Source organism: Ostrinia furnacalis, unplaced genomic scaffold, assembly GCF_004193835.3.
Source record: "Ostrinia furnacalis isolate ACB-3 unplaced genomic scaffold, ASM419383v2 OfSCF0696, whole genome shotgun sequence".
Taxonomy (NCBI): domain Eukaryota; kingdom Metazoa; phylum Arthropoda; class Insecta; order Lepidoptera; family Crambidae; genus Ostrinia; species Ostrinia furnacalis.
Window position 1 is genome coordinate 219,680 of NW_021130935.1, and position 16,004 is coordinate 235,683.

The following is a 16,004-nucleotide window of genomic DNA, read 5'->3' on the forward strand; positions in this document are numbered from 1 at the left end:
TCGATAGGGTACACTTCTGAGGTGGTCCCATTGTCACNGTATTATCTATAACGTGATTTGTGATTGATGGCTTTCTCAGTTTTTTACAAAAGTGTCAAAAATACATTTTAAAGACAATAGAGTGCAATAGATATTTAAAAATACAATAAAAAGTAAAAAAGTCTCCATCGCCATCGCTAACATAAGTGATGTGCATGCGTTACGATAGTTAGTGATGTGTTTAACAGATTGTCGATAAATAAAATATTCAAAATTAACTATCAAAATTTTCGGGCATTATTTTTTAACGGATTTGTGTTCAGTATCAGTAATATAGTTACCTCTGTAAATATGGCAAGAATGCAAAGTAACACCCTGTATTATTATAATACATAGAAAACACCCACATCCGTCACACAAATCAAAATTCAGCATTTCAATTTCTGCCCGACCGGGTATCGAACCCAGGCCAGGACCTCTCGGCATAGTATAGGTGTACCAGAATCTCATGGCAAATAGGGAAAATTAACTTTGTTGAGAGCAATACTTGGGAAATTGGAATAAACGATCTTGATACTGTTTAATTTTTTACTTTTATGACTTTAAAATTAATGAACATGAAGTACGAATACATTTTAGGTAGGTATGTGTATGAAGAATGTTGTTATACATCAGGTTTTTAACATAGGAAAATGTCTTGGAATTTAAATAAATCGTATATTACTTTAAGTAACTAATTTTATTATGCATCATACTTGTAACTTATCACTTCATTCAGAACTAGAAAACGATTCTAAGAACTCCACTTGCATTTCTTGTTCTTCAATAGACAGATCAAGATAAAGAGGTATTGTAAATAAATTGCTCTTCCAGCATTTCAATGGAGAAGTCCTTGATGTTAAAAACACTATATTTCTCTGAATGGGATTAAAATATATACCAAAACTAAAGAGACGGTGAAGTTTTTTTTTTAAATCGATCAAGAAATGTCTGAGAAATAAATTATTTATATTACCTACATATTTTCGCGTGGAACTGAAACATAGGCGGTGCCGTTCTTTTTGTATATGGCCAGGTCTGGGATATTTTAAAAAAAGGTTTCAAAATTTTACTACGAATGAATCTTGAGTGACCCTAGCTGAAAAATTAAAAACTGCTAGATTTAAAAAAAATAAACCTGTCAACAGATCAGGGGTGATTTACTGTTTGTACTCCGAATGACTGTCGTGAATACACCGATCAAAATGGCGTGAATAGTTATGCGCAACTTTAGGGCCCTGCAACTTATTTATTTGTAGAGATATTTTCATGATTATTTCACAATTATTATTAGTTTTACTTATATTTATTTCAGGTTTATTTAAAAGAAAAAAAATTGAAAACTTTTCCATTATTCAATCTTGCTTGATGAAATCTTTTTCAATTTTCTTTACATGGTCATAATAACATCTGCACCAATTTGTGAGATATACCTGAAAACCCCGATAAAGCAGCTATTAAGTAAGAATAAATATAAAAAACACAACCCTCCTTCTGACGCAGTTGGGTAATAAACTAAATGTATCAAAACATTTCAGTCCAACTTACTGTCAACTCGACGACGCGCTTTAGAATCAAAGATTGACTTTGAATAAAATGCCTTATTTTACAATTTACATTGAAAACAGTATGCGTTGCTTGAACTTTATGACTTTTTCAGAAAAATAACAAATAGTCAAGAAGAGATTACAAAAATTTTGCAGCGGCTGACAGATTTCATAATTTTCTTTGACAGGTGACAATTAAATATTTTTGTTTGCCATGAGATTCTGGTACACCTATAGTCCGTTCTGAATCACTACACCAAACGGCCGACATATAAAAATTTGCAAGTTTTGTATGGCTGAACGTAATTTAGAAGATTTTGAAAATTAACGTAGTTAACACCGAGTACCATAGACATTATCCAACAGCCAATCGATTTTTGTCTTTCTTTCTAGCGCCTGCGTTGTGATTGGTTGTTAGAGACGTCAAATTTTTGACATTTCTTTAGGCTCTGTCAGGCCATAGACACAAGGTTTCTTTTCGTTGTCAAGCAATGGCGGATCAGGTACGTGCGGGATTTTTTGGCAAAATTATTTAATTTTCGGTATTTTCCACCAAAAATGTGCGTTTAAAATGTTGAAGTGCAGTGTTAAATTAATATCCTACAGTTGTTTCATGTTTATTTAGTGATTTTGCCCGAAAAATGTTCACACTTCAATCTCACACGTGGGGTTTAGTTTCATTGATTGTTCTAAAAAAATCGAAGTTCAAGTGTATTTATATCAAAAAGTATTTATCTTCTGCTTAAATTTTACTATCAGAACTAATTATTTAGTGTAATTTGAATTGCCATCAGAATTTCTAGCCGATTTGTGCAAGTTGATAGGTTACCTTTCTACGTGATGTTTTTTACGAAAATACCACTTACTTCTGGATCTTCACTACATCCTCAGACTTTCTAATTAATTATTTCATAAATAACATTTTACCTGTGTAACTTAATGTCCAAAATACCCATATTATTAAAATTTCTAGGTTATGTTTACATGTCCCCAACTTTGAAAATTCTTCACTCAACTTGTTACTAATGCCTTGAAACATTGCAGACGGAACGTTCATTCCAAAAGCAACCGACGGTGTTCTTGAACCGTAAAAAGGGGATCGGTTTGAAGCGCAGCCGTAAGCCTTTGAGGTATCACAAAGATGTGGGCCTCGGTTTTAAGACACCTCGCGAGGTAAATGGCATGGTGTGAATTAACGTTTGTATTTTTTCTGTAGACAGAGAAAGCGTTTCAGAAACAAGCGACGGTGTTCCTTAACCGCAAGGGCGGTCTCAAGAAGAAGGACCAGAGGCACCATAAAAATGTCGGTCTAGGCTTCAAGACGCCGCGTGAGGTCTGTTTGTTCACAGTCTATTCGGTGGCGGACGCTGGGACGATGGTGGCTGGCGATGTTAACTGGAAGGCTTGGGGGACCAACTTCTGTTTTGTTATCTAACAACTTGTACACACACTTATCACTTATTTTAGAAATTCATTACTAGCTTGGTAAAGAGAAATAATTTGAAGATTGTTGGACAACTTAAAAAATCTATTTGATCCAAATTATTCCAAAGCAGAAGTTGGTCTATGCTCTCATCCGCTCATTTCGTCAGTGCTGCAGCAATTTCATCCATATCATTATGATAGGGTTCTCAAATGAAGGAATAGTTATAATGGTTGCATGCTATTTTAATCTATTTCCAGTAAGGTGTGGTTTTGAAAATTTTTCACATTAATAGTTAATTTTTAAGTTTGTTTTTTACCCTTAAACACTAATCAAGATCAAGTTTTAATCTTATTTATTTGTTTATTTTATTATTTTTAATTAATCACTCATCAAGCTAAACAAGTGTGCTTAAAGGGACGAATGATTGTTGCATGTCTTTGTTTGCATGATAAAAAAAAACAATAACCTGATAACTGCTTTTTCTCAACCTATAATATTTTGTTTGCCATAGATTCTAAGTTCAGAAACCTATGCTGAAAACTGTATAGGATTTGAACACTAAAAATCTGGAAGCATACTTGTTGTAGCCACTGTTAATAATTTTATGTTCATTGCTAGGATCATCATATTAGCAATTAACATGAGATTATTAATTGGAGGTTTCGTTCTATTAATATCAATCAATGTTCAGATGCAAAAGTTTACAAATATGTATAATGCCTGCTTGCATGCCTGTGTGAAAAACTTATAAAAATGGTGAAGGAAAAATGAATGTAACACATTACGTTTTTATAAAACTTTTGACTGTAAAATGATGAAATCCACACGACGGTCTTCTGATTTACCATCTGATGAAGATCGTGTTCTAACCCAAACTCTGATTACAGTCAAACTTGAAGATATTTGATTGGCTAAGGTTCTAGGAATTATTAAATTCCCGAAAAGTAGACTTCACAAAATCTTCTGATTCTGATAAGCACTGTCTCTTCAGTTTTTATCATATAATTCATTGCAAGATTAATTTATTGAGTTGTAAAAATCAAGAAGACGTAGCAAGCAACATTATTTTCCCACTCGCTACCTACCTAAGTAGAGAGTGGGTATTCACAGCAAATCTTTACCAAAATTTTAAATCTTAAAGTATTAAAAACCAAAGCCAATCGTATCTCCAAACAAAACCCAAACCGTCATTCCACCAACTAACCCTTCCCACCCCGCAGGCGATCGAAGGCACCTACATCGACAAGAAGTGCCCGTTCACTGGCAATGTGTCGATCAGAGGCCGGATCCTCACCGGAGTGGTGCAGAAGATGAAGATGCAGCGCACCATCGTAATCCGCCGCGATTACCTGCACTACCTGCCCAAATACAACCGTTTTGAGAAGCGTCACAGGAACATGTCTGTGCATTTGTCACCCTGCTTCAGGTACGTCACACTTATTTATTTTATTCTAATTATTTATTAGTATGTAGGCCCTTTTCAGTACCTACATGTCCCAAATATAGCTTGCCCTATCACCACTTTGGGACAGTAATAATGTGTGTGAACTGTCTTCAGAAAAGGCATATTGTTTCTAAGATCCTAGAAACAGATTCCCAGGAAAAATTTTTAGTAGTTCCTTAGAACTTCAGACAGTTTTCGAACTCAAACTGACTGCACGGTTACCGCCTCAATGCCTCTGCAATGAACCAAACACCTTATTCTTAAAAATTACAACAGCTAAATAGATGGTGGTATATTTAAATTTGCATTGTTTTGTCTATTTATCTTGGTGCATAGCATTTTTTTTTTAAATGATGATACCCACACGACGGTCTTCCGACAACCAAGTGACGAAAGACGTGTTCTAACCCAAACACTGATCATTCCTCCCACATTTCATGACCATCATCATCACCGAACCATTCTAATGAACTCCTCAATATTCCAGGGATGTGGAGCTGGGAGACATCGTGACCATCGGCGAGTGCAGGCCGCTCTCCAAGACAGTGCGATTCAACGTGCTAAAGGTGTCGAAGGGCAAAGGATCCAAAAAATCCTTCAAAAAGTTCTAAATAAAATTATTTTATAAGTATTGAGTCGTTTTATTTCTGAGAATATTCTGTTTTACTTTTACCAGACTTCAGTATTCAGAGCCATTGAGATAAATAAATGCAAGAGTAAAAAATATTGTTCTCGTTTTATGGTAAATATTTAAACAACAGGTGCGATTACGATTCAAGTTTTTCGTGCTCAGGGTACTGACTGATAACAGTAATTTTATCCTTACTCTAGTTACAAAAGGCGAGCTTATCCTATAATTAGGCATTCTCTCCCACTCGCCTTTAGGACCAACAAAGTAATTTGAGAGAGAGTAGGCCTGTGCAACCTGACTTGAACAAATACCTATACGCAATGCATTTTTAAGTAAACTAGCAGCTAGTAACATACGAGAAAAAGAGTCCTAAAATATTTTCTTTCGTTCTTTTCTATGGCTTTTGTTTCCATCACGTTTGCCATAATCGGAGGTGGTAGGTATGAGGCTTCTTTCAAACGGGTTTGCTAGGCTCTCCTGCAGCACCTTCCTCTATGGGGAACACGGACTGTTTAAGAACTTCTTCTGTATTGATAGGTATTTTAGAAGTATCATTGAATTGCAAAGCTACTTTAGCTTTGGCCTCTGTGAAATAAATTAATATGCTAGGCATGGGTTCATTTCATCTCATCAACAGGCAGCAGAGAGCAGAAATAATAAATATTTCTGCTCTCTGACAGGCAGAGGAAAATAATTTTAACGTTAAATAACGATTAACGTTAGCGCATAACCAACCATACGTATCGTTATTCGTTCATGTGACAGATTGAAGGTGACATGACAAGAGAGAAAAACAACAAACATGGCCGCCAATTAATTGGTTCTGGAATCCGCTATTTTTGTGGTCAAAGTTTAATCAGAACGCTATGATATCTTTTTTCTCTAAACTCTCGTTAAATAATACTTCTGCGCCTCCGGTGGAACTTGCTAAACCTGCTTATATGGACAAAAGTGCGACCTTACAAGAGCTGGGCTACAGAGATGAGAACGACTTGAGAGAGACGATCTACGGTTTGTTTTGACTGGATTTTGTGTTGTTTTGGACGCTTTGGACTATTTTTCTGTGATTGTAACCGGTGTTGTGGTGTTTTAGACTTTTTGCGGACCATTCGGGACCCGGAAAAGCCGAGTACTCTCGAGGATCTAAAGGTCGTTTACGACGACGGGATTTTTGTGAAAGAGCCGACGGCGGACAAAGTTCCCGTGGTGAGAGTGGAATATAATCCCACAGTACCCCATTGTTCGCTGGCGACGCTTATCGGGTTGTGCATAAGGATAAAAATACAACGTTCGCTGCACCATCCTGTCAAACTGGATATTTATATCAAGAAAGGAGCCCACACTACTGAGGATGAAAGTGAGTAATAGTAGCATAATATTCGCGATATCAGATGCGGGCGATTTGATTAGCTCGCTTGTTGTGAAGTTATACACTGCATTCCATTGAATTGAATGTAATTGGTATTCATAATAAGTGCTTGTTTGGCACAGTTTAATAACACATGACAACAAAGAAGGTTTTTGTGGCTCATTGTTTTTGTATAACTTCTGGTTGTATAATAAGTTGGCTGCAGGCAGAATGCCTTTTATTGAATGTTGTGAGTGCTTGTGTTGTTATGTGGTGTTTTATGAAGATGCAACAGTGCTAAACTGGGTATTTAAATATTTTAGTGTTTTAAAGGTTTTTTTATCATAAAATCTTATTTTCTTATGGAGTTCATTTCTTCTGGTAAGAATTAACATTATTAACTTAAAATAAACATGTAGGTTATCAATTTGTTAGGGTAACTAACTGCCATTATATCACATTGACGTACATTATTTACATAACAATAAATCTGATATGATATGACTTAGTTGTTTGAAAATAACACATTTTGCTATAAATCTAATTATAGTTTATTTATGTTCCTCATATAGCATATTTTATTAATTTTATTAATTTAATAGTTATTTTCATTAAAAAGCGTACATGGTATTTTTATGTATGTGTAGAATGAATATTTTACTGTGCTTCATGTAAAAGCACTAGTTAGTTACTTTTGGTATATTATAATTCACAATTTATGATAAGTATCAAAATAATAACTCAAATTAAAATGCATTTGTGTGACCTCTACTAACTTGTTTATACTAAAAAGTTGATGCATCTGTTAAGGAAGGAAACTTTAACCTCGTAAGACCGAAGAGTAAATTGTGTCGACTTCTAAGTATCGCCGAATGTGCTTTCAGAAGAACGAATAATTTGAAGTAGTAAACGCCGAGCACTTCGAGTAAAAAAATTTCTATGTTAGAGATTTTCTTTTGCATTCATATTTTCAGGGGCCCTATATGGGTGTTTCTCTGCTATTTGGAAANAAATTGTACAAGAAGTAAAGTTAATATTCATGTTAATTATAATATTTACTAAACTAAAAATCAGAACGTTCTCATGGTAAATATTCTCAATCATATCATAATTTTAAAAGTCCAATACTCAATCCCATCTCAATAGAAAAAATATACAAAAATAAAACTTTCACCATCAAGACCGAATGTTCCTTGCAAAGAACTTTTATTTTTAAACTAAAAAAAATCTTACAAAACTACTTCAAATTGGGAAAAATAATTTTTTTGCTTGTTTAGCAGTATTTTAACTTAAATTATACTGGTCAGTTTTGCAATTAAACTCCGTTTACGTGAAGAAAAAAAATTAATCGCACATCATGTCTTCTTGGACGAACCACCTTGTCAAAGAAAAATGATAATTTGACAGTGACATTTTGTTTTTTTTATATTAATAAGTTCGGATACCTGATTTTGAATACTTTAAGCCATAGACTATCACTCTTTTCTTTCGATAGGCGCGAATTTTTGAACTTAAATTTATCGCTAAAGTTTTAGTTCCTCTGATGGCACATCCGGCGATACTTCGAAGTCACCTCCGAAAATGTCTCGGCGTTACTGACTACAAAGTTTCAGTTCCTTCTGAGGCACATCCGGGCTTACGAGGTTATGAAAAATGTTAATGGAATTAACTTTTTAATATAGATTCAAAGGCAGACATATTTTATTGTGTCATTCAATGACATGAAGATTAATTCTTAAGCTTGTCTGTGTGTAAGTCTTGTGGGAAAATACCACAGAATATCCTTATCCATAAATGTTCCTTACCTTATCTCCTTCATTATCATTATTAACCACGATTATCTTTTGTTTATTGTATACATTTTTTATTAATCCACATTGGATGTTTGAATTTATGAATACTGGATGACTAGTTTAAATGCGCTTCTGTCATAGATTTTTTCATGTTATGTTTTCACCTATTTGCTGTCTCAAGTCACTAAATCTATTTTAAAGCAACATTAAGTAGAAAAAAACTAATTGATGCTAATCATTAACTTAATTGATTTCTAATCTACATTCTTCACACATCAGTTAGCTTACAATATTTGTTTTGTAAGTTTCTTGCGAATATTTTAATGATTAGAAACCAGATAGGAATTAATTGGTTAATAATGATCAGTTGGCAGTAGTGTCACAATATTGAATAGAAAAAAACAATGCAAAGTTGTTTTTAAAATAACACCACACACACATCTACCCAATGATTTGTCTGATACAAACTATATTACTTTATTGACCCAGTTCTTAGTTATTTCCAATGCATTGCAAAAATAAAAAGTGACAACAAAGTATTTTTTACCCATAATTAAATTACTAATCAATACTGTTACAATCAACACCTTATCAGCGTGGTAATTATAACAAATACAAACCTTGTCTGGTGTGGTGACCGATATTACATGGCATTGGTGATGGGAGGTCAGCAAACAAGATAGTAGTAGTAGTGTATTTTTTCTGGAATAGCCAATATTATAATACCTACATCCTATACTAATATTATAAATGCGAAAGTAACTCTCTCTTTCACGCCTAAACCTCTAATTTGGCATAGAGATAGTTTGAGTCCCGGGAAAGGACATAGGATAGTTTTTATCCCGGTGTTTAAAACAGGGACGCGCGCGATAAAGTTTTTCTGTGACAGACAAAATTCCACGCGGGCGAAGCCGCGGGCAAAAGCTAGTAATCAATAAAGCACAGCACTATTGATGTGTGAGTATCATTGTTTTGTCTGTACTGTGTTTCAACTGTTGGGCAAAGGTTTCCCCAGATAGTTTTATGGACTCCAAAAAGTTATCAAAGACCAACATTTGGCACTACTTCTACTTGTCTGATGGTGTTTTCTTGGGGTGTCTACTGGGTGACGACTTGGGTCTTGAATAATTTAGGTGTGTAGGGCCAAATAATGTGGCTGGCACGTTCAGCTCTGCAGAAATAGCACAGTTAAAACGTTTTGTTAAGATATTTATTTGTAACGCTTCGGTGGACACTTCGTAACTTAACCATTCAAAAACTAGGTTAATAAGATGACGTTTACCTTACGCACCATAGTTTCTCTGACGCAACTGATAATTACGCCAGTTTTGACTATTGCGGAGAATGTACTTAAAAGGTATTACTGCTGTTACTGTAGCTAAGAATTCAACGTTATTTCCGTTTTGTTACAGTTAACAAGCAGATCAACGACAAGGAGCGGATTGCGGCTGCAATGGAGAACCCCAATCTAAGCAACCTGGTCGAGAACTGCATAGCTGACGAGGAGTAAATCGTACATCAAATCAACACAAACTGTTTCTGTATATCTGTACATAGTTCTATAAAAATGGCGCCCGACGTGGCATTCTCAAATATAAGCGACAAAAACGAATTCACAAAGTTTACAAAGTTCCTAGCTTATAAAGGTGTGCAAGTGATAGTGGAATCTAGGAAAGGTGTTAAGATTGAACCCAACTCTAAACCAACGACGCAGGATTCCGATTGGTTCAACCTCCAAATACCTGATTCTCCAGAAGTGAACCAAGCCACAAAGAATGCTCTGCCATCAGACAGAGTGCTGGAAACAATTCGGTCTCAGCTCCACGTTGAAATTTCAGTCCAAACCGAAGATGGCGACGAGATGGTACTTGAATTGTGGACTCTGGAACTGGACGAAACTCAATTCGACACCTCGTTGAAGGCTATGAACACCGTGTACTTCAGAATGGGCATTCTTTTGAAGTCTCTCATTACCACAACCAGAATTACACCCGCATATCATTTGTCCAGAAAACAAAGAACTGAATCATTCACAATTTTCTACAGAGTCTACAATGGAGAGCCTAAGACGAAGGCTCTGGGCGAACATGTAAAGAAGGTCCAAGCGGGATTGCTGAAGACGCCTTTAGGAGGGATTGGCTTCTCAGTCGTGTACCGCACAAATTTTTCCATATCACCAAACAAAAAAGAAAAGGACAAGACTTTGTTGCTGAAAAGTGACCATTTTGAGCTGAGCCCCAAGCACGTGATTTTCGAGTCCAAGAAGAAGAAAGAGGTAAAAGAAAAGGAGTTTAAGCCATTGAAGCCTGTGGATTTAAACAAGCCGTTGCGTCTTGCTGCGTTCACAGATGAAGAGGTAGTCCGACGGGCTTTCGAAGATTTTCTTGAGAAGTTTCCCGTCCCTAAATTCAGGGTCCACGTCAAGTCAAAAAGTCCTGTACAAGACATCCCAGTGGAGTCTAAAAGCACCCAGGAGTTGGACGTCACAATGTTATCCAAAAGTCCGACCTCTTTCGAGTCGCCTCCGAAAAAGTTTTCGGGTTTTCGGAACGAGCACGAACCTCCATTGAAGCTCCTTTGTTTTCCGTTCGCCGATAATCATCCTATAAGGGAGTTGGCGGAGTTTTACAAGGATTTCTTCAACGCTCCGCATCTGAAACTGACCGAGGATATAATCCCAAAGGCTAGGGACGACGACTCTTTGAAAGAAGAAGTCGAGATGCTGAGTGAGGATTTGTCTAAGGATCTGGAGCTGTACGAAAGTTCTGTCCTGGAATTTGACCAGCTGTTGGAGGATATGTGCAAGTCGGCAGAATGGGGTGGCAATTAGGGATCAATGGGCGGTGGACATTTTCAATATGACGTTTGTTGTACTATACATTTGTATTTCCATATTTTGTGACTGTGTTTTCTGTACAAAATTTTAAGTAAATGTTGAGAACCTAAAGAAGGTAGTAAAACTTGTTTCGGATACTTAAAACAAATTGTTCTTGATAGGGATGTGGACACCACTCATAATTAATTCCAAGTATCATTAGAAAAAGTTGTAAAAAGTCGAGTTTCTAAATGACTTTATAAAAAATCATTAATGGTTCGTCATTTCCAATGAAAGTGACGTCATAAACCTGTATATTTATATTAATTCTGTGAAGAACAATAGAGAAATGAAGTTTCGACAAATCATAAAAAGTATATCAACTGCTTGGTGGTGTCCACATTCAAAGTACACTTGTTTATGCCGAACGAAGTTATTTCCTTATAAAAATTGAATTATTTCTACATTTTCCTTGTTTTTGAATGACTAGACGTTTTTGTCTGATGATATTTAATATGAGTTTTTTGGTATACATTTTTTGCAATGAAAATCATATTGAAGAAAAGGTTTGAGATGCCTGCGAAACGGTTTAAGACTGAATTGTTATGGATATAATGGAATGACTGTCTTAGATACCACTCGAATTTGAAATGGATTGTATTAGCACTGTTTTGTTCACTTAACTATTTGCCACAACTGGATGCATTATACGGTCAGGTCAAAATGAACGCAGCCCGCAGCATGTATGAATTTGTCAATCTGTATGCATTTTTAGTCCAGTCATTATAGTAAGTTCACCTCGGAATTCGAGATACCCAGCTGTAAGTCTGTAAATACGTGTATATTGACACCCTAAAAGTTGTCTCAAAACCTACATATGGTAGGGTGTAAGCAACTATTAAATTTCAAGGTCAACGGTCACAAAAATCGGTTTTTTGCGCTTTTTTTAGAAATATCTCATTTCCTGTGGGTTTTTTGCTATTTGTATTTATTATCAATATTGTAGAATACTAAATTCTCTACAAATTTTGTTTAAAAACTTTTTTTATACGGTGAACCGTTTTCGAGATAGAGGGCGGAGAGCGCGCGGTCACTGCATCACTTCAGGTCTACTTAAGCGGTTTAGATTTTTCATACAAAAGGATTTTCCCGCTAATTCCTGTGGGAATTTCGGGAATTCCTTGTTGTAACTAAGCTTTGAGTTTACTAAGGTACCTACATGCCAAATTTCAAGCGTCTAACTTCCGTTAAGCGTTTAGATTTTTCATACAAAAGGATTTTCCCGCTAATTCCTGTTCCCGTGGGAATTCCTAAGTAAACTATAACCTGCCCAGGTGTATGAAGAATAATTGTACCAAGTTTCGTTAAAATCCGTCGAGTAGTTTTTGTTTCTATAAGGAACATACAGACGGACAGAATTCTATACATGAAATATATTTTCAAAATAACTATCAGGGGGTGATTAGTGATCGATACTGATGCCAAAAATGCAATCAGTAAAATTTTTGTCTGTCTGTCTGTCCGTCTGTATGTTCCTTATAGAAACAAAAACTACTCGACGGATTTTAACGAAACTTGGTACAATTATTCTTCATACACCTGGGCAGGTTATAGTTTACTTAGGAATTCCCACGGGAACAGGAATTAGCGGGAAAATCCTTTTGTATGAAAAATCTAAACGCTTAACGGAAGTTAGACGCTTGAAATTTGGCATGTAGGTACCTTAGTAAACTTAAAGCTTATTTACAACAAGTAATTACCGAAATTCCCACGGGAATTAGCGGGAAAATCCTTTTGTATGAAAAACCTAAACCGCTTAAGTTGACCTGAAGTGATGCAGTGACCGCGCGCTCTCTGCCCTCTATCTCGAAAACGGTTCACCGTATAAAAAAAAAAATTTAAACAAAATTTGTAGAGAATTTAGTATTCTACAATATTGATAATAAATACAAATAGCAAAAAACCCATAGGAAATGAGATATTTCCAAAAAAAGCGCAAAAAACCGATTTTTGTGACCTTTGACCTTAAAATTTAATAGTTGCTTACACCCTACCATATGTAGGTTTTGAGACAACTTTTAGGGTGTCAATATACAAGTATTTACAGACTTACAGCTGGGTATCTCTAATTCCGAGATTCTTACCTAATTTAAGCTTAAATGACTGGACTATTTGTATTGACAGTATTGACACTAAGGATAAATGGGAAAAATGATCCCGATTTTCACCAGTGGCGACGTATAACATACTTTCCCAGTTGTAGCTACTGGCTTTCTCTGGTGACGAATGAGAAAGCTATCGCCAGTGGGGACGTACGACACAAATATTGTCGCAAATGTCACCATGCAAGACATAATACGTAAAATAAGTCTGACCTGACCGCAGGCCGCATCCAGTGTGGACAAATGCTTTATTTCTACTTTTACTTACACTATGCAGTTGTACTGAATATTTTATATTTCTTTTATTGTGATTGTACAAGATGGCGATCCATTTGGTATAAGCTAAGGAACTCTGTGGCTGGTTGGAATGCGTTTTTTTAATGTAATATTATCATTGGGTCCATTTATAAATTATGCAGGTCAGATAGTTTTGGTGAGAATAATATAGTACCGGTTTGGTGTCGCTCCTTCTAACTAAAGTATATGTATGTACTACGTATTTGTCTCACCAAATTGTCAAAGAAACTGGTAACTCATTAATGGTACAGTCAGCGTCAAATAGTTGACCCAGTGGCCAAAAAGTCGCAACACGTCTTTGTTACATTGAATAAGGTTGTGTTGTCCACCTTTTTGGTCACTTTGGGTGTCAGGACCTTGACTGAATACCAATTTAGAAGGAATAATATGTGAGAAGAGCGATTAAAGAATCGGTAGGTATATATTGTTTTAGGCTAATTGCACACAGCCGGTGTCCAGCTGTATATCAGACTTCGTCTGATAAATTAGGAAAATTAACAAATGTATTATGGGTGTAGCACAATTTCTAAATGGTCCCCTGTATAAAATAAATATCAAAGTTACAGAGTAAGTCGTAAACACGTAACTACGTAGTTTTATAATGTGTAACGGCCTATACTATCTATTCGAAGTGTAGATATTGCAAAATTTTACTAATGTTACTCCGATGATAATGTTATACAATATTTGTATGGATGCATTCACTTGCTATTTAATTATATCTTTTTATTCCTATTCGATGTACAAAACAGTAAGTTCTACGAGGTTTTATATTTCTATGTTCTATAGCATTGACGGGGGAATTTAAAAATATCATGTCGTTACTTTTAAGCTCTCTTTATATTATGGATTACTAATGTTTGGCCAAAAAACTTTTCCCAAATTATCACATCGCAAACAACGTTTCGCAAATTTTCATTTGGCAAATTCTCATTTGGCAAAACAACGTATTGCAAACTTTTAATTCGCAAATATCGTTTTTGGCATATTATTGTTTAGTAAATTATTGTTTGGCAAAGTATGTTTTGCCAAATGTTTCATTTGGCAAAAATATTTCACGATGAACTATTTACAAAATAATTTTATTGTCGCATAGAATGGACTACAAATTAGCTTGTGGTTATTATTTTGTTTAGTGGTTAGATAATATAAAATTTGTTCTAAATTAATTTTCATATTTCATTATTTTTATCAAAATTTCCAAATGATTCATTAAACAATAGAGGTGATTCTAGCGCTCGGCGGCCGCTGCCGCGGCACGCTTCGCTCGCCTTCGCGCGTTAAGGGTCACTGTTCTAACCTAACCTAACCTACTATTTTCTGCGATACCTACTTTCTGCAACCATACTATTTTCTGCAATCTCTTTGTTTCACATAAAATTCTTGTGAAAACCATGATCTGCCTTATGCTTTGATTTGTGGGTAACGGTGGGTAAGTATGTGAAGTGTCAATTTGACCAAACAAATTAGTTATTTGGGATATAATATTTGGCAAAATAAAACATTTGCCATATAAACATTTGCCAAGTAAAATTTTGCCAAATGATAATTTGACCAAATGAATTAGTTGCGAAAAGTACAGTTGCTAAAAGTTCATTTGGGAAATGAAACTTTGGCGATAAGTTGTTTGCGAAGTGAAATTTGGCGAAAAGTAATTTGGCCAAACGGAAGGATACCTTATATTATAGTATGTGTACTGTCTAAAATTATATGAATAATAATAAATTAGATTTTATATGATCTAAACCCGTAATTACCATAGATTTCTAATGGCAATACAAAGATAGACGTCACTATATGGACTTATAATGTTTACAAAATAAATCCTTGCCCCTAGTTTATGTTATAGAAACTTAAAATAACATAAATAATCAGAACCACGAAAATAACGTTTGAAATATTCATTCCTTAAAAAACGTAGAACTTTAGTTGTTACCAGAAATTAAATTTGAATGATGTAATAATCTTTGAATTTGATTTCTGGTAACGTTTAAATGTGATTTATCTATTTAATTGTTTGGATTTAGTTTTTAGATGTGTAAAATATTTTGCTCATGTTTTGTAGATGATCCAAATAAATATCTTGGTTTAATTGTTTTTTTTTCATTATAGGAAACTTACAAAGGATAGCACGTCAAACTAAACACTTGGATCTTATGTAGTTGCAATAGGTGCGATTTTGCAACAAGTGTATAGTAATTCATGTGCTGTTGTCAGTGTCAATTTTAGGTAGTAAACTCGCCAATAATATAACAGAAGGCTAAAAGGTTTCCAATTCTTTAAGGTAGATTACTAACATCAGTTAATAAGAATGTTTTTGTCATTATTTATTAAATCATTTTCTTTTCTGTAGGTTTTTGATTTAGTCTGAGAGCCTAACAATAATTAGGTAAAGGGCGAAAGATTAAATATTATCAAAAATATTTGAAGACAAAATCTATTTGTGTCATCTTAACAAAGAATGAAAAATTGAAGCATTGGGAGCAACAAGGGCGTTCGGTACCGAAAGTCCGTTTTGATGTT

General features: G+C 35.0%; 2 protein-coding genes across 6 annotated transcripts; both read left to right on the forward strand.

The window, feature by feature from the left end:
* Nucleotides 1–1,963: 1,963 nt before the first annotated feature.
* RpS11 (ribosomal protein S11) lies at nt 1,964–5,066 on the forward strand. 2 transcript variants are annotated; one of them, XM_028300172.1, is made up of 4 exons: nt 1,964–2,068; nt 2,782–2,898; nt 4,212–4,417; nt 4,923–5,066. In XM_028300172.1, the coding sequence occupies exons 1-4, from the start codon at nt 2,057–2,059 to the stop codon at nt 5,044–5,046; spliced, it is 459 nt and encodes a 152-aa protein (XP_028155973.1). In that variant the 5' UTR covers nt 1,964–2,056; the 3' UTR covers nt 5,047–5,066. The 2 variants fall into 2 exon arrangements, with proteins under 2 accessions (XP_028155973.1, XP_028155972.1); XM_028300171.1 differs by lacking the exon at nt 2,782–2,898 and adding an exon at nt 2,610–2,738 and having other exon boundaries at nt 1,975–2,068.
* Nucleotides 5,067–5,845: 779 nt separating this feature from the next.
* On the forward strand, nt 5,846–11,358 carry LOC114349696 (MIP18 family protein galla-1). Of its 4 annotated transcripts, none has more exons than XM_028300167.1 (3): nt 5,846–6,077; nt 6,160–6,423; nt 9,620–11,358. In XM_028300167.1, exons 1-3 carry the CDS (start codon nt 5,933–5,935, stop codon nt 9,715–9,717), a joined length of 507 nt encoding a protein of 168 aa, XP_028155968.1. In that variant the 5' UTR covers nt 5,846–5,932; the 3' UTR covers nt 9,718–11,358. The 4 variants fall into 4 exon arrangements, with proteins under 4 accessions (XP_028155968.1, XP_028155965.1, XP_028155966.1 ...); XM_028300164.1 differs by having other exon boundaries at nt 5,864–6,077; XM_028300165.1 differs by having other exon boundaries at nt 5,936–6,423.
* Nucleotides 11,359–16,004: the final 4,646 nt, after the last annotated feature.

Bases quoted from the DNA above. Each gene is read 5' to 3' on its own strand.
- RpS11 (XM_028300171.1), top strand. The intron at 2,739-4,211 runs GTAAATGGCATG...CCCACCCCGCAG, and splicing joins GTTTTAAGACACCTCGCGAG to GCGATCGAAGGCACCTACAT. The intron at 4,418-4,922 runs GTACGTCACACT...TCAATATTCCAG, and splicing joins CATTTGTCACCCTGCTTCAG to GGATGTGGAGCTGGGAGACA.
- LOC114349696 (XM_028300164.1), top strand. From the start codon at position 9,775: ATGGCGCCCGACGTGGCATTCTCAAATATAAGCGACAAAAACGAATTC.